This window comes from Lytechinus variegatus, chromosome 18 (assembly GCF_018143015.1).
Source record: "Lytechinus variegatus isolate NC3 chromosome 18, Lvar_3.0, whole genome shotgun sequence".
In the NCBI taxonomy this organism is placed as follows: domain Eukaryota; kingdom Metazoa; phylum Echinodermata; class Echinoidea; order Temnopleuroida; family Toxopneustidae; genus Lytechinus; species Lytechinus variegatus.
In genome coordinates this window covers 7,668,456-7,683,641 of record NC_054757.1, presented here as the reverse complement: position 1 = coordinate 7,683,641, position 15,186 = coordinate 7,668,456, and the positions used below count along the sequence as shown (strand labels likewise).

The following is a 15,186-nucleotide window of genomic DNA, read 5'->3' as shown; positions in this document are numbered from 1 at the left end:
CCTGTGTTTTTTTTTACATCTGTGCATAAAATTTACTTCATGAGGATATGACAAATGTAAATTCAATGGGTGGTATTGTGATATTTGAACCATACATGTAACTCCAGAATAAACAATAAATTTAGTGCACATTTCTATGGAATTCTGAGTTTCATCTTATTCTTCCATATACAAAACAAAGATAATGTACCAAATAATTCATTGCACACTTGTATCATCATTTTCATTTCAGTCCACAACAACTAAGCTTGAGAAATTTTTGCTATAGGATAAAAATAATTTGTACTAGTAAATTGTGAATTAGATGGCAATCCATAAAGCGTGGTCTAATTCAACCAAGGGTTAGCTTAGCTAACTATTGCTATGAGAATACTGCCATATACTTACAATTAGATTTAAATCAACCTTTGCTGGATGCAGACCGTTATCTCTTTCCAGAGGAACAGTTGTTAAGATTGAACCGGTAGCATTGTCGATGGTGAAAAGGGTGCTACCAACTGTGAAGATAAAAGAGAAAGCAACACAACTTAACTCTTGAGGAAGATTTGTATTTGTATACTAATATCAATGTTTGTCTTCAACGCTCAGGAAATTTAAAAGAATAAAAATAATGATTTGTGTATGTATCAAATTTGATTTCTCCATCTATATTCAATGAAATTTTTACTAATAAATGACAGAGGTATGACAAACTTTAATCACGAAAATATTGATTTAGTTCACTGCATTTTTGTTAAGAATGCACCACCATGTATATTCAACGTGGAACTGGAAATCCAATGTATGTAAGTGTTTTTTGTATCAGGTTAATCATTTGTTAGATTGATTCATCATCAGTACTTTTGATTTACTTTTGATTGTTTGTTCCATGCTACACAATCTTTAATCTAACATGAACACTAACTTTCAGGTTGTGAGCTGACAATCACGTAGTACAGCGACTGATTCGGGTCGTCGGGGTGATCGGGGTCAAACGCTTCAATGACCCCTACAAGGTCACCCGCCGCCCCACCCTCATCGATGGTGAAGATGGGCGGGGTCACTACGGGTGGTAACTCATTAGCATCCAGCACATTTACAATGACCTGTGAAAGAGAAAGGACATGTCACATGATGAGTGATAAGCTGAGAATTATTAGAAATATTTTGTTACCCAGAGGTACGATGGTGGTCCCCAAGTCTGCGCACCTGACGATTTGAGTCAAGATTTAACATGAATTTATTTTTATTTCACAAAACCTTTCAGGTGATAATGTTCCTTACATGATTATGATTTAGTATGCCTAATATCTCACAAAAATTTTTTAAAGAAATATATAATTTTCTTGGAAAAAATCTCGGGAAGTCATTTTCAGATTGAATTTAAAAAAATGGTGTCCCATGTCTGCGCACCCATTCACTTTGCACGCGATTTGTTGAGAAAGGCTGCATTTTGAGGCTGTCACAAGAAACGCCCAAATGCAATTATTTTTCCACCATTGTGAGTCGGATTTTGTAATCAATATCTGTCTATGCATTAGATGTGCGAAGTTTGTGTTCGTTGCGTATCTTCTTTTACTAGAATCGCGCAGATACACGTATGCGCAGACAAGGGGGACCGTGCAGACTTAGGGGAACTTGCCATACTGGGATTACAGACTAGGTTCACATCTAAGGTAGATAGTGAATATGTTTTTCTCAGACAACTCACTTAACTCTTAGTTTTGCACGAAATTGTCGGGATTTAAATATTTGATATCAGATTTTCTAAGACACTTTATCCTGAACAAGAGAATACTACCTGTCTTTCCAGTTTTTCTTCCAATCTACTGATTCAAGGTTCATATCTCATGAAGATAACAAATTTCATTAGGCAACTAAAAAACCCATGACGTTGGCAAGAAATCCTTGTACGCTAGTTTGAAAATAATATGATCTTCATAACTGCATAGATATTTGTTCTTCAAACATCAGCATGCAAAATTTATTACTTCTTTTCCTTTTTGCTGGCTTATTTCTGAGCATGCTTACTGCTGTCGAGACAGCTCAATTAACCATTTTGCAATCAAATATTTTTATCAATGAGGAGAAACAAGCTGGTACAATATGCAAATGTAATACCCCATTTAACCCCCCCCCAAAAAAAAAAGTCTTTCATGCCAAACAAAATTTTTTTTGGGGGTATATTATTTCTAAGAAAAAGTGTGGGTACGCTGTGGTCCGACTCTCGCCTTTCAAGTATGGGTTCCCATCCTAGCCATGGTGTGATTTCATTCAGCAAGAAATTCATCCATACTATTCATCCATTTCTTGAATGCATTTAGCGTCATTGAAAATGTGGTACCTCCAGCTTAATCTGGGACCCGTTTCATAAAGGACTTGCAACTGTTGTAACTTTGCCATTGTGGCAACTACCATGGTAACAGGGCTCAGCAGCCAATCAGAATTAAGGTTGCCATGGTAGTTGCCACGATGGCAAGGTTACAACAGTTGTAACTCTTTATGAAACAGGCCCCCTGGTGTAATAACAGCAGCGTGAAGTATCCTGAGGCAAAAGGGCTATATAAATCCAGCTATCATAATCATTAGAATGGGATGAAGGAATACTCACCGTTGTCGACCCTGTTCTACTGTCTTCCGAGTCCCCTGGGTTGTCCCTAGCAAACACTGTCAGCATATGCTGGGGTTGGGTCTCTTTATCAAGTTGTTGAAGTAACGTGATCACTCCCTGGCATGGAAAAAAAAGAGCAATTGAGGTATAAAGCAGGTGGATGTTTCATAAAGCTGTTCAAGTTACGCACAACTTTACGCACGACTGGAACATGTTCTTAGGTCATACCTCAATTACATAGGGATATCACATAGCACAAGAGAGGATCACCAGTCGTGCGTAAAGTCATTCGTATCTTACGAACAGCTTTATGAAACACCCACCAGGTATTAATCAATCCATTCATTGTATAAATATCTATATTTGTACCTGTTTATCTTTATATCTATACCTGTTAAGGGTGTTTGTCTTCTTAATGTTGAAGTGAAGTCAATGAAAAGCAAACAACCAAGAAACAAACTGAAACAATAATAAGTATAAAATTCTATATATATTTTTTAAACTCAATGTTCTTCAGCTCATTACGAGCATCAAACTCAAGTATAGAACAGGATGCTCTGTCTATTGCAAGATATGAACTCTTATCAACATGTCATCTGTTTATGATATATTTTTTTTAAATGAAATTTATTTTAAATGGAGTAATCCTCAATAATAAATTTGAATCATATCTAGTATAGAATGTAAAGCTTTTAATGAATTATAACATGTACGTGCTTGACTTACCGTATCTGGATTGATGGTGAACTTCCCACTGCCTCCGATCAGGCTGTAGGTCACGCGACCGTTGCCTCCGCTATCGGCATCCGTCGCGTTGACATTAAACACAAACGAACCAGTGGGGGCACTCTCTATGATCGAGGTGGTATAGGACTGATTACCAAATACAGGGTTGTTGTCGTTGTTGTCAATGATCTCCAGGTAGACGGGGATGCTGGTGTTGAGGGATGGCGTGCCCTTGTCGACGGCCAGGACGGTCAGGTTGACCCAAGGCTGCTGTTCCCGATCAATGGTAGTCAGGAGGGTCAGCTGACCTGTTGAAGGAGGTCAAAAGAGAATGAAATTAACTGCATGATTGCAAATACCGTTGAGAGCATCCGTTGCAGGACACACATAAGAACTTGCTCAAAATCTCAGTCTTGGAACTCTTGTTGGAATGCTCTCCAGGGAGTGGAGAAGGTGCATATATCGTATGCGGGCATGCAAGGATCCGATGACCGGGGTAATGATATATCTGTAAAGCGCTTAGAGACGTCATTCCGATGTGTTAAGCGCTATATAAGTGCGGATTATTATTATCAAAATGAGTTGAAAATGATAATAATAAGCAACCAAAGGATCTGTGTATTTTGTTGGAATTTGGAAGAGTGATTCAGACAATCATCCAGCAGAACCTGGGGGAGCGTTTTCATCATCTGACAACTTTCCCTGATTTCGATTGGCTGAGAAGCACTGTTGCTACGGTAACTGTCAGATATAATGGGACTTGTCAGATAAAATGTCTGAAAAGTCCTCTCATGAAACACTCCCCAGCTCTAGCAACCATCTGTTAAGAAAGACCTCATTTCTATAAAGACCACAGTTTCGTTCCCCTTTAGCAGTTTTCCGGATTGAAACATGTACATGTATTATTACAAGAACCTTTCCAAAATGACCACCTGATCATAATGACCGCTTTTCTTGTCTCCCTTGGGCAGTCTATACATTGTTTATACAGGTTTTACTGTATTTTGCGGTAATTCCCAACCACTGCACACAGAATGGCATGAATGGGACTACACACACACACACACACCCACACACGCACAACACACACACAACACACACACACACCCACACACGCACAACACACACACAACACACGCACTCACAGTGTGATTCAAGGGAGCTCACCTGTGTCCTGATTAATGGTGACAGGCACACTTGATGGATTCTCAATGACATACATCACTTCCCCGTTCAGACCAAGGTCTGGATCTAAGGCTAGCAGGTTACCAGGAATGGGACTTCCTGCTCCAAAGGACTCTGGGAGCTGGCCGAGGATGAACGTGGTGCCTTGAGGCTGGAACGCAGGGTGATTGTCGTTGATGTCGGTGATTAGAATGGTGATTTGGGCTGAGAAAAGAGAGTAGAAGTGATGAATTGAAAGTATCAATCTACATGCAACCTTGAATTGAATAAAACATACTCTATTCCCTGACATTAGCAATTACTATTAAAAGTATGCTATGTTAAACGCTATTGTGAAATTGAAAGGGTTCTCGGACAAAAACATAAGAATTTTGTTTTATCATTAGATAATAGTACGCATGTACAGTTGTTGTAAACATGTTCGCTTCATGTTTTTTTTCTGTAAATTGAATTGCTTTCATGTTTGATTTTGAATAAAATCTTTCTATGAAAGAAAAAAAAAATTAATCAAATTGAAACGTTTGGCAAAAAGTGTAATATATTGTCTGAATGTGACTTCCAACAACAGCATAATCTTTCACTACATATCATTTTGCAAGGCATTAATACACTACCAATCTCATCATGTTCATGGGTAAAATTTCCTAAAGTGCTGTAAGCAATTATATGAACCATCAGGCAGAGCCCGACTGATAATAGCTCTAGGGGGTCTGGCCTGGTGGAAGTATTCTCTATATAAAGGCTTACAAGAAAGTTCCATTCAAAATACAGGAGAGTCTGCATTAGCTCTGAGCAAAGCACTTGTTATTCACATCTTCTAAGTTAAATTTAATCCCTGTCATATAGATTCCCATGATCCCAAGATATTTGGCCAAGGCAGATAAGAGGGTTTTCAATACAGTCTGCAACTCACCATGCTCCTGGCTTGTACCAAAGATAGGATCTTGAGAGTTCAGATCCCTTGCTGAAATTGTGAACACAAACTCTTCGGTGACCTCGCGATCGACCGGCGAGGTCAGCATGATACTCCCGTTAATCGGATTGAGGCTGAAGACTGTCCTGTAATCGAACGACGATGTGATGTCGACATCATCCTCGTCATAGACAGACACTGAAACAATCTGGTAATTTATGACCGAGTTGAGGTCATCGTCGGTCGCGGTAACGGTGGTGACGAGTGTGTTGCCGGGCGTGTCTTCTGGGATGGAAATGGTTTGATCGAGGAGCGAGGGGTCAAACGTTGGAGGACTGTCGTTGATGTCGGTGAGATAGATGTAGACGGTGGCAGTTCCACTGAGTGGCGGGTCACGAAGGTCAGAAACCATGACGGTTAGAGTGTAGAAAGGTTTCACTTCTCTGTCAAGCACTGCACCAGGTGCGACCTAAGGATTAACAGAGGAATATGATTAGTGTGAAGTTGATGATCCAGGTAAATTTAATAATAATGCTCCAGAAATAATATCCAGTCAAACATGCTTATAGTAACAACATATAAGGAAGGACATTCATATATCTCTATGAAAAACATTCTGGTTTCCCTTGAATAACTTTCTGCTTAAATACACACATTGAAGGTACCAATCCAAAAAGGCAACCTGTTTATAAAGTCCACTTTTCTGACCTCTCTTTATATGGTCATTATAGACAGGTTTACTATGATAAAGTTCTGAAAATAATTTAAATTTTTTTTTTCCCAGAATGAAAATATATTACCTGTACAAACATGAATATATTTTTCTCTAACCTGATCAATATCAAAGGATGAATTATACATTGTTGAAAAGTTATATGAAAAAGATGATTTTATATATCATTTTTTTAAACTCTAAACTTACCGTAATCGTTCCTGAGGTGGCCCCAATATCAAACTTGTCTTCTCCTCCAGTTTGTATGAAGAAGTTGACATTGTCCCCGTCAAGGTCGTACGCTGCTACATTTCCAACGTAATAGCCTGTCATCAAAGAAAAATGAGAGTTACAAATATAAGTCTGACTTGTGCCTTGAAAACATATATGGTACATTCATTACAACTGCACACTATCAAAACTGACAGGTCAAATTCTATTTGCTATTTCTTTGCTTGTATATCGTCCAAACGCAAGATTTTAAGAAACTTTTGAAAAGGGAATAGTAGGTGTAAAATTGATAATGTAAGAAAACTTCACATTTGTTTTGTACCAGAATCACAGTCATTTAAAAGATCTGACTTAAGTAGTACATGTATTAGGGATGCCAGTTGGAATTGATCAGAGGACCTGAAAATCACCTAGAATACAATATTTTGTACACAAAAATGCTAAAACTATGGCCTGGACTCAGTCCAGTCCGGCAATCAAAATTAGTGAGCTGATACGGATATGGCAAGGTGCCTCGCTCCGGGGCTGGCCTCAGTCCACTTTTGACGAATGCATATCTTGGGCCTAATGGACACAAATGCCAGATTCTGAGGGTAATGTCACTTTCTATTCTATTTTAAAAGTTGTAGTCAAAGTCATTTGTATCATTCATTCATTTTCTTAGGACTTACCACCCGGTGAATTCTCTGGGATGGTGAAGTTGTAGACAGAATCGTTGAAGACAGGAGCATAGTCATTGACATCAAGAACGTTGATATGAACCGTACCATTCGCCATCAGACCAAGGGAATCGGTGACAATCACCTCAAACTCATAGAAGTCCTTAGTCTCTCTGTCCAGTGGTCCGTTAACTTGGATTATGGCTAAATGGGGAAGAAACAGGCGATAATTTTGTTTAAAAGAATTGAATTGTAATAGATGGAATGAAAATAAAATACATGAAAATATATGAAAAATGAGTATAGTATTTGAACTTGGAAGCTCTTGCTGGAATGCTCCCCATGGAGTGGAAAAAGTTCAAACACTGCATGCAGGCATACCAACATTTGATGACTCATTTAATAACATAGCTGTAAAGTGATTAGAGTTCATGTTATGATGCAATCGGTGCTATATAAAAGAGTGATATCATATTATAAGATACATGTATCTGTAAAGCATGTAAGAATATTGTTTTGATATACTAAAGTGGACCATTTAACAACAGAGTAGAGTACCATCGTTAATATAGTGATCTGGTTATGACCCATGCCTTGCTGTAGGGTCCTAGGTTCAAATCCCAGCAATGATGTTTTTTCCTTCAGCATGAAAATTTTCCACATTGTGCTGCACTCAACCCACATGAGGTGAAGAAATATTTGACTGGATTGATATCTTGAGTGCACCAAGAACTCGATACAGCAGCTGGGGAAATATAGAGGGTGCCATTACATTGGCAAGTACATAAAATAACGCTTTATAAATGTTATATATTATAATTATCATTATCAATTTTGAGAAGTGAATAATTTACCTGATAGTTGGTTAATCATAAACGTTTGTGATTCCGGTCCAATGAGGGTATAGACAAGCTGACCATTAGCGTTGTTATTGATTGCTCTTATTGGAGGGATCTGATTTAGCAAGAGAAAACGGGTAAATATGACAAGAAATGAAATATGGAAATTATAGCAAAATGCAAGGGCAATGGTAATTCTTGTGCTTTTGCTCTATGCTTTCAAAACTTTTAGATGTTACATTTTATACTAACAAGGGAACATATTGTAAGGTTAGGAAAATATCATATTAATGATATTTATGCTTTCATATACAGCATTTTTTCACAGCTCTTAATATGAAAAATAGAAAATTCCTAAAGGACAAACATGGAAATACTGGGTATATTGTAATTAATATCATCAGTAAAAAGAGAAAAAAAAATTATTTAAAAATTGATTGAACGATTCATTGATCAAAACATTAAACTGAGCCACCAAAGCAGGAAAAAAATCTGACACAGAGGCGTGTAGCTATAGGTATGTTATCAAAATTTCTTAGGCAGATTAAATAAAGATAATTTAATCAAAATTTAGATCAAGTTTGTGAATCATGACCATTTATCAATTTTTTTTTATTTGATGAGGAATGATTTCTGAAACTACAACCATGACATAAATGGTGCATTACCATGGTAATAGGTTGTCCTAATGGTGCATTCTCAAAGACGTTTCCAGTGAAGAGAGAGCTGCCGGGGAAGGTGGGTGCCAATTCACCAATATCCGTGACAACGATGGTAAGAGTGGTAGAGGACTAGAGAAGAAAAAAAAAAGAATGATAAAATATTATCAGCATAACTTCACCCAAGTGAAAGAAATATCATCATCATCATCAAGGCCTCATTATGAATGAAATAACACTTTTCATGAGGGCTACATGTAAATGTAATTAAAATATAAAGAGAATATATGAGTTCGCACTTTGGATAGAGAAAATTCTGTGTGTCAGTTGATAATAAAGACTATCTATGAACAATTGAACAACACCTCCATTGAAATGAAAGACTCAAAGACCCGTATTCTGAACTTGGGTTTAAATTCAACCCTGGTTTAAAGTTGTGGTTTAACTATGGAGAGCTAATTTGGGCCACAAATCTCTAACAGTACACATTCAATGCACTGACTCACATGACATCCAAATTATTCATAATTGTCTGGGAATGATAACTGAAGCATTTTTCTTCATTATGAAAGCAAAAGGAGACAAAAAAGTAAACATAAGAAAGATACAATATAAACAGAATTTTTGACTCTCCATAATTTTGGTAGAGAATTAGACCACGGTCTAAGTTAAACCTGACTTCAGGATACGGACCAATATGATCTTAAAACCAAAGGATGCAGAGATAGATGGGTAAACCTTTTCAACGTAAGATATAAAGAGTGCCATAGACAATTAAATTGCTAAGAACAAAATCATACTTACAGCTCTTGAGTTGGGTACATCTCCCGGAGTGTCCCTTGCCTCTATCACCAGACGGTATGTACCGGTCTCTAGCTGTCCCTCCGCAAATACCTCACCAGTCTGAAAAATGTGTGCAGAGCAAGAATGAAAAGTTTATTGCTGGAATAAAACAGCATTCATCTGCATTAATGTGGGCAGCAGTTGTACAAAGACGTCACTAGACTTGTGGCAAATCAAAAATAGCATGGGATTTTTTTCCTAAAGAGAAGATGGGTTCCAGTCAGCATCTGGAGCCTGATTCAACAATCCCCAGATGTATATACTTTAAATATATGTTTGTAAGTGGAAGCTTCAACCAAATCAAGAAAAAAATTAAAGATGGATAAGTGTTACAATGATTATGAAAATAAAATGGAGACAAGTAAATAAGGAATGAACAGATATTCTATTTCATCAAAGATGATCAATGTAAGTGCATAAAGTAGCTCAAACTAATCTAAAAGTTTTCATAAGTCGGAAAAACGATGTTCAGAGCCTACATGTATGTCATCAAACTTTGCCATCCATTGGTGACTTTAAAAAAATTATTGATTTGATTGGCTGTTGAGCTCTGTTGCCATGATAAGTAACATTGATAGTAAAGTTAAATGTTATTAACTTTTATACAACTTGGCTCTAATTAAAGACAGATGTATATATTGACTATGACAATGACCTTTCTAGAAAGTCCTCATCACTTTGTAAAATACAAGATGATATTAATATTTCAGATGACAGACTGATACCCTTCAGAATGGATAATGTACACTGTATCATGGATAAATAGTGAACTGATCGTCTTTTGCAAATGAAATGTTTGAAAAGATAACTCTACTCAATACCATGAGGTAAACCATATAACCTGTAAAAAGTGGATACATGGAAACTGTGCTACATACATCTAACATGGTGGTGTATTCAGTGCATGGAGTTACATGTATAGCATCAAGTTAGTATTCATATTCGATTCCTGGCTTCTGATTGGCAAAAAAAAAACAGGTAGTGAATTGAATGTTGCCTCCTGAGAAGTATATTAAAGGATATATTTTTGAAAAATATATCTAGAATATAATATGAAATTCAAAAGTTAAACAAGTGGAATGCCTCTGGCCGTCTCACCTGCATCACGCGGTTCAATATAGCAGCAGTGCTCACTTTGAATACTACTCTAACTCGCACAAGATGTTCAGTGATACATGGTTACTCTTATTTCCCTTTTTTATGAACTAGACCAATAAACTTACAGAGATATGATGGTTATTCAACAAAAAACCCCAACATGGCCAAAGTTCATTGACCTTACATGACCTTTGACCTTGATCTTGTGACCTGAAACTCGAACAGGATGTTCACTGATACTTGATTACTCTTATGTACAAGTTTCATGAATCAGATCCATAAACTTTCAAAGTTATGATGGTAATTCAACAGATACACCCAATTCGGCTAAAGTTCATTGACCTTTGACCTTGGACATGTGACCTGAAACACGCACAGGATGTTCAGTGATACTTGGTTACTCTAATGTCCAAGTTTAACGAACTAGACCAATAAACTTTCAAAGTTATGATGGTAATTCAACAGATACCCCCGATTCGGCCAAAGTTCATTGACCCTAAATGACCTTTGACCTTAATCATGAGACCTGAAACTTGCACAAAATTTTCAGTGATGCTTGATTACTATTATTTCCAAGTTTCATGAATCAGATCCATAAACTTTCAAAGTTATGATGGGAATTCAACAGATATCCCCAATTCGGCTAAAGTTCATTGACCCTAAATGACCTTTGACCTTGGTCATGTGACGTGAAACTCATGCAGGATGTTCAGTGATACTTGATTAACCTTATGTCCAAGTTTCATGAACTAGGTCCATATATTTTCTAAGTTATGATGACATTTCAAAAACTTAACCTCAGGTTAAGATTTCGATGTTGATTCCTCCAACATGGTCTAAGTTCATTGACCCTAAATGACCTTTGACCTTGGTCATGTGACATGAAACTCTAATAGGATGTTCATTAATACTTGATTAACCTTATGGCCAAGTTTTATTAACTAGGTCCATATACTTTCTAAGTTATGACGTCATTTCAAAAACTTAACCTCAGGTTAAGATTTGATGTTGACGCCGCCGCCGTCGCCGCCGGAAAAGCGACGCCTATAGTCTCACTTTGCTTCGCAGGTGAGACAAAAATGAAGATGAAATTTAAAAAAAAAGTGAGCTGAACAATAATGAGTAAATAAGTCATGCTCCTTGATTGTTTATTGATATGATATTCTGTATGAAATCAACATTCATTTCTCCTGTTAATTTTGTACATGTTACAATATATTTTATACGTATTACACATTGACTCATTTTTTAGATCAATTAAGCCCTATCCCTCACAACATACATGTATCAGATATCATTGTCAATACCCTTTTAAATTATTCTGTTACATAGAGCAGCACTGACATAGAGTAAATGAAAATTAGAACAATGAAAAAATGATCAACTGATATAGTTTTGTGAATGAAGTGTTATTATCCTCATGATATATAAGACCTTTTACCACATCCTACCTGTCTTTCTATACCACGAGAAGAATCAATCTAAAATGATAAATTTAGAATGGCAAATTTGAGATGGATTTTCAATTAAAACTAAAAAAATTTTATAATTATGAATATATAACAGGGATTTAGCAGTCTATTAAAAACATCCATTTCGGTCTGCTTGTTTCACTTGTGCATTATCAGAGCTGAACCTGTTCACCACAAGATTGAAAAATCCCCATAGACTTCGTACAGGGCCCATCCGGTTCCCGTAGTCAATGGGTTAATAAACAAAATTTTAAAAATTCCCCATTAGGTTATATGTAAAACATGCTGAGCTATGTGGTGCCCTATTGTACAATCTAATCAATGATGATCAATAAAATAAGAATAATCATATTGGATGGCTTTTCTCTTTGGGATACTGTATGAGAAATATTCCATATTGTCCATCCTAACTTGAGGAATCTTTCTTGTATCCCATAGATGGTCTTCATAAACAAGTTCTCAAATATCAATCCATAATGCAAATAAATAAGTATAAAATTGATTCTAAAATATAGATTATGTACCACATCATCTATCCTGAAGATGTTGTCAACGTTGCCATCGGTGATCTGATAACGGACATCCCCAAAGATGCCAGCATCATCATCCGTTGCCCTGACAACGTATGCAAGTGAGCCCGTTGTGATGTTCTTGTTGAGGGTGATGGTGTAAGGGAGGCCTTGGAAGATCGGGGTGTGGTCGTTGATGTTGATGACATTGATACCCACTATTGTCTGTTTGGAATGAAAGATAAAGTTTGTAACCATGTCAAGGGTTTGCTCTGAATCAGGAAAGCATTTACTGTCCTCAGAAGGTAATATTACAGTATACAATTCTTTCCTACTTATCTTGTTGAAAAACATTGTTCCCATCATCAATTACTCTTCTTTTGTAATGTCTTTGATCATCTTAACCAGCATAACATTCATTTCATTCAAAACCATCATGTAACCTCTATCAACATAGCTTTCCTTCTACTTCTTATGATTGAGGTGATGGCATTGTCAACATTTCATCATCCTCATCATCTAATGATATACAAATAGTGAATAGGCATGAGTGCGATGGTGCGAGATTACGCATGAGGTGAAAGAAAGATGCTCTATCCCATACTGAAAGCGGAAAGCAAAATCCCACAAGCACACATGACCTTGGGCAGCATTGCGCATTTAGCCAGCAGGCTTATACGTGTATTGCACCTTCATTTTTACTGAGCGCAATGAATTAAATCGTATTGTGACGTCACCTCCTAAAGCCATGCAACGGTACATTTTGGATGGTACATCTTTTGTGCATCAGTACGAATGTTTGACAATCAGTCTCCCCATTTGCTCGCGTACAACAAGCAAAGTAGGCGTTGTACAATAATCCCTATTGTGACCATTCTCTCTTCTTCCTCCTAGTTTCACAGCATATAATAAAAAGCATAGACAAACAGGATATTTGATGTAAAGAACGGGGTAAATACTCAATACTCACAGATGAGGAGAGGGCAGGGTTACCCATATCCGTGGCAACCACAGTGATGTTGAATGCAGTGATGTCCTCATAATCTAGAACTCTATCAGGACTGACAGTCAACACCCCGGTCTGAGACTGGATGAAGAACAGGTCTGTTGAAAGAGATTCAAAATATGAACATAAATGGCATTTTAATAATAATAATACATGGAGTATTTCTAAAGCGCCAATTCCACATTGATTATGTGCTCAAGGCACTACGAAAAGGAAATAAATGAAAAATTACATGGAGCAGGAAGGGACAAAGATAATAGAAGCACAGTCAAGACAACGAAAGGAAACTACTAGAAGGCAATTTTAAACAAATGGGTTTTGGGGCAATTTTGAAATTATCGATATTTGAAATACTACAAATGGGTTATGGCAACTGATTCCACAAGGATGGTCCCGCATGTGAAAATGACCGATCCCCCATGATTTCTTGGATTTAGGAACTCTAAGCATATTTGTATCAGAAGATCTTAAACGTCAAGGAGGATTGTATGGCATTTTGATAAGAAGCTGATAAACACATCAGTGATGAATATCAGTACTCCTGAACAACTACATGTATTACTTGAGCATGTACAGCCCTTGAGGGAATACTCTAATTACAATCTTGAATACTATTTTACTAAGTTTTCTGTGTGTTTGGAAAGTGCAGTGTTGATGGTAGACTTGTTGCAAAGGTAATTCGACAAGTTTATGGAGAACCTTCGTAATCTACAAGGTACTGTTATCAAAAGAGCCTCGTAAAAGTTGTGAATGACCACAATTCAAAAGCTGAACATGCAAAAGCTCTTTTTGTACAGAGAGAATTTACAAAAAAGCTGAAAAAGCTGGATATCACTAACAAAAAGTTTAAATCAGCTTTTAATTGTCACAGCTGCATTATTCCTGTAGTAAGACACAGAGAGTGAAGTTGGCTCAGTCGGTAAAGCGTCTGCCCGTCGAACCAAAGATCGTGGGTTCGAGTCCACCCCGGGCAGATGACTGAAGCCAGTGCGTTGTGTGTAAACGTCTCTCCCCTGTTTCATACAGGCTATGTTACAGTGGAAAACACTCCGTCCCTCGGATAGGACGTGAAATGTAAAGGGGAATCACCACCTTTGCACATTAAGAACCCACTGCACTATTCAAATAAGAGTAGGGGAAAACCCGGTGTAGTGGTCCACCTGCATTCCCCAACCAGTTATCGGGGGAGAGACCTGTGGGTCACAGTTCTGTGTTCGTGCCCTTCAAGGCGACCCAGATTGGCTGGCTCCTCCAATGCGCCTTTGAATGTCTTTGACAGATATATGGCGCTATACAAATGCTGTGCATCATCATCATCAAAATCTTTGACACTTACCACTGTATTGTCCTATGACACTGTAGGTGATCTGGCCGGCGAGTCCTTGGTCTGTGTCTGTGGCTTGGAAGGTATCGATGTAGGCATTGGACACCTCCTCCTGGACGCTGTACGGTCCATAGACGTCCTGGACAAACATAGGAGCAGCGTCGTTGATGTCGTTGACGCTGACGATCACCTAGTGATTGATAAGAGATGCATTATGATACAAGTGGATTCATAATACCAATAATAATAATACCAACATGCATATATAGCGCATATCAATGCCAAATGCGTCCCTATGCACTTAATTGGATATTATTACCCAGGCTTTAGCCCCGCAGCCTTTTACAGCGCGGTGGCATTTCAAGAAATAAATTTGTGCCAGGTACCCATTTGCCTCACCTGGGTTGAGTGCAGCACAAT

General features: G+C 37.6%; 1 protein-coding gene across 1 annotated transcript in view; it reads right to left on the bottom strand.

Moving 5' to 3' along the window:
- The window catches only part of LOC121431890 (cadherin-23-like), a 105,334-nt gene that overhangs the window by 31,869 nt on the left and 58,279 nt on the right, over positions 1 to 15,186 (bottom strand). Inside the window, exons 34-48 of the mRNA XM_041629670.1 lie at positions 14,779 to 14,956; positions 13,407 to 13,540; positions 12,452 to 12,661; positions 11,907 to 11,936; positions 9,319 to 9,417; positions 8,524 to 8,646; positions 7,871 to 7,970; positions 7,029 to 7,220; positions 6,337 to 6,452; positions 5,415 to 5,883; positions 4,484 to 4,705; positions 3,317 to 3,624; positions 2,591 to 2,707; positions 905 to 1,085; positions 388 to 497 (exon numbers count right to left, since the gene is read on the bottom strand). Of these exons, the coding sequence (XP_041485604.1) occupies positions 388 to 497; positions 905 to 1,085; positions 2,591 to 2,707; positions 3,317 to 3,624; positions 4,484 to 4,705; positions 5,415 to 5,883; positions 6,337 to 6,452; positions 7,029 to 7,220; positions 7,871 to 7,970; positions 8,524 to 8,646; positions 9,319 to 9,417; positions 11,907 to 11,936; positions 12,452 to 12,661; positions 13,407 to 13,540; positions 14,779 to 14,956 (2,589 nt within the window). The remainder of the gene's footprint in view (positions 1 to 387; positions 498 to 904; positions 1,086 to 2,590; positions 2,708 to 3,316; positions 3,625 to 4,483; positions 4,706 to 5,414; positions 5,884 to 6,336; positions 6,453 to 7,028; positions 7,221 to 7,870; positions 7,971 to 8,523; positions 8,647 to 9,318; positions 9,418 to 11,906; positions 11,937 to 12,451; positions 12,662 to 13,406; positions 13,541 to 14,778; positions 14,957 to 15,186) is intronic.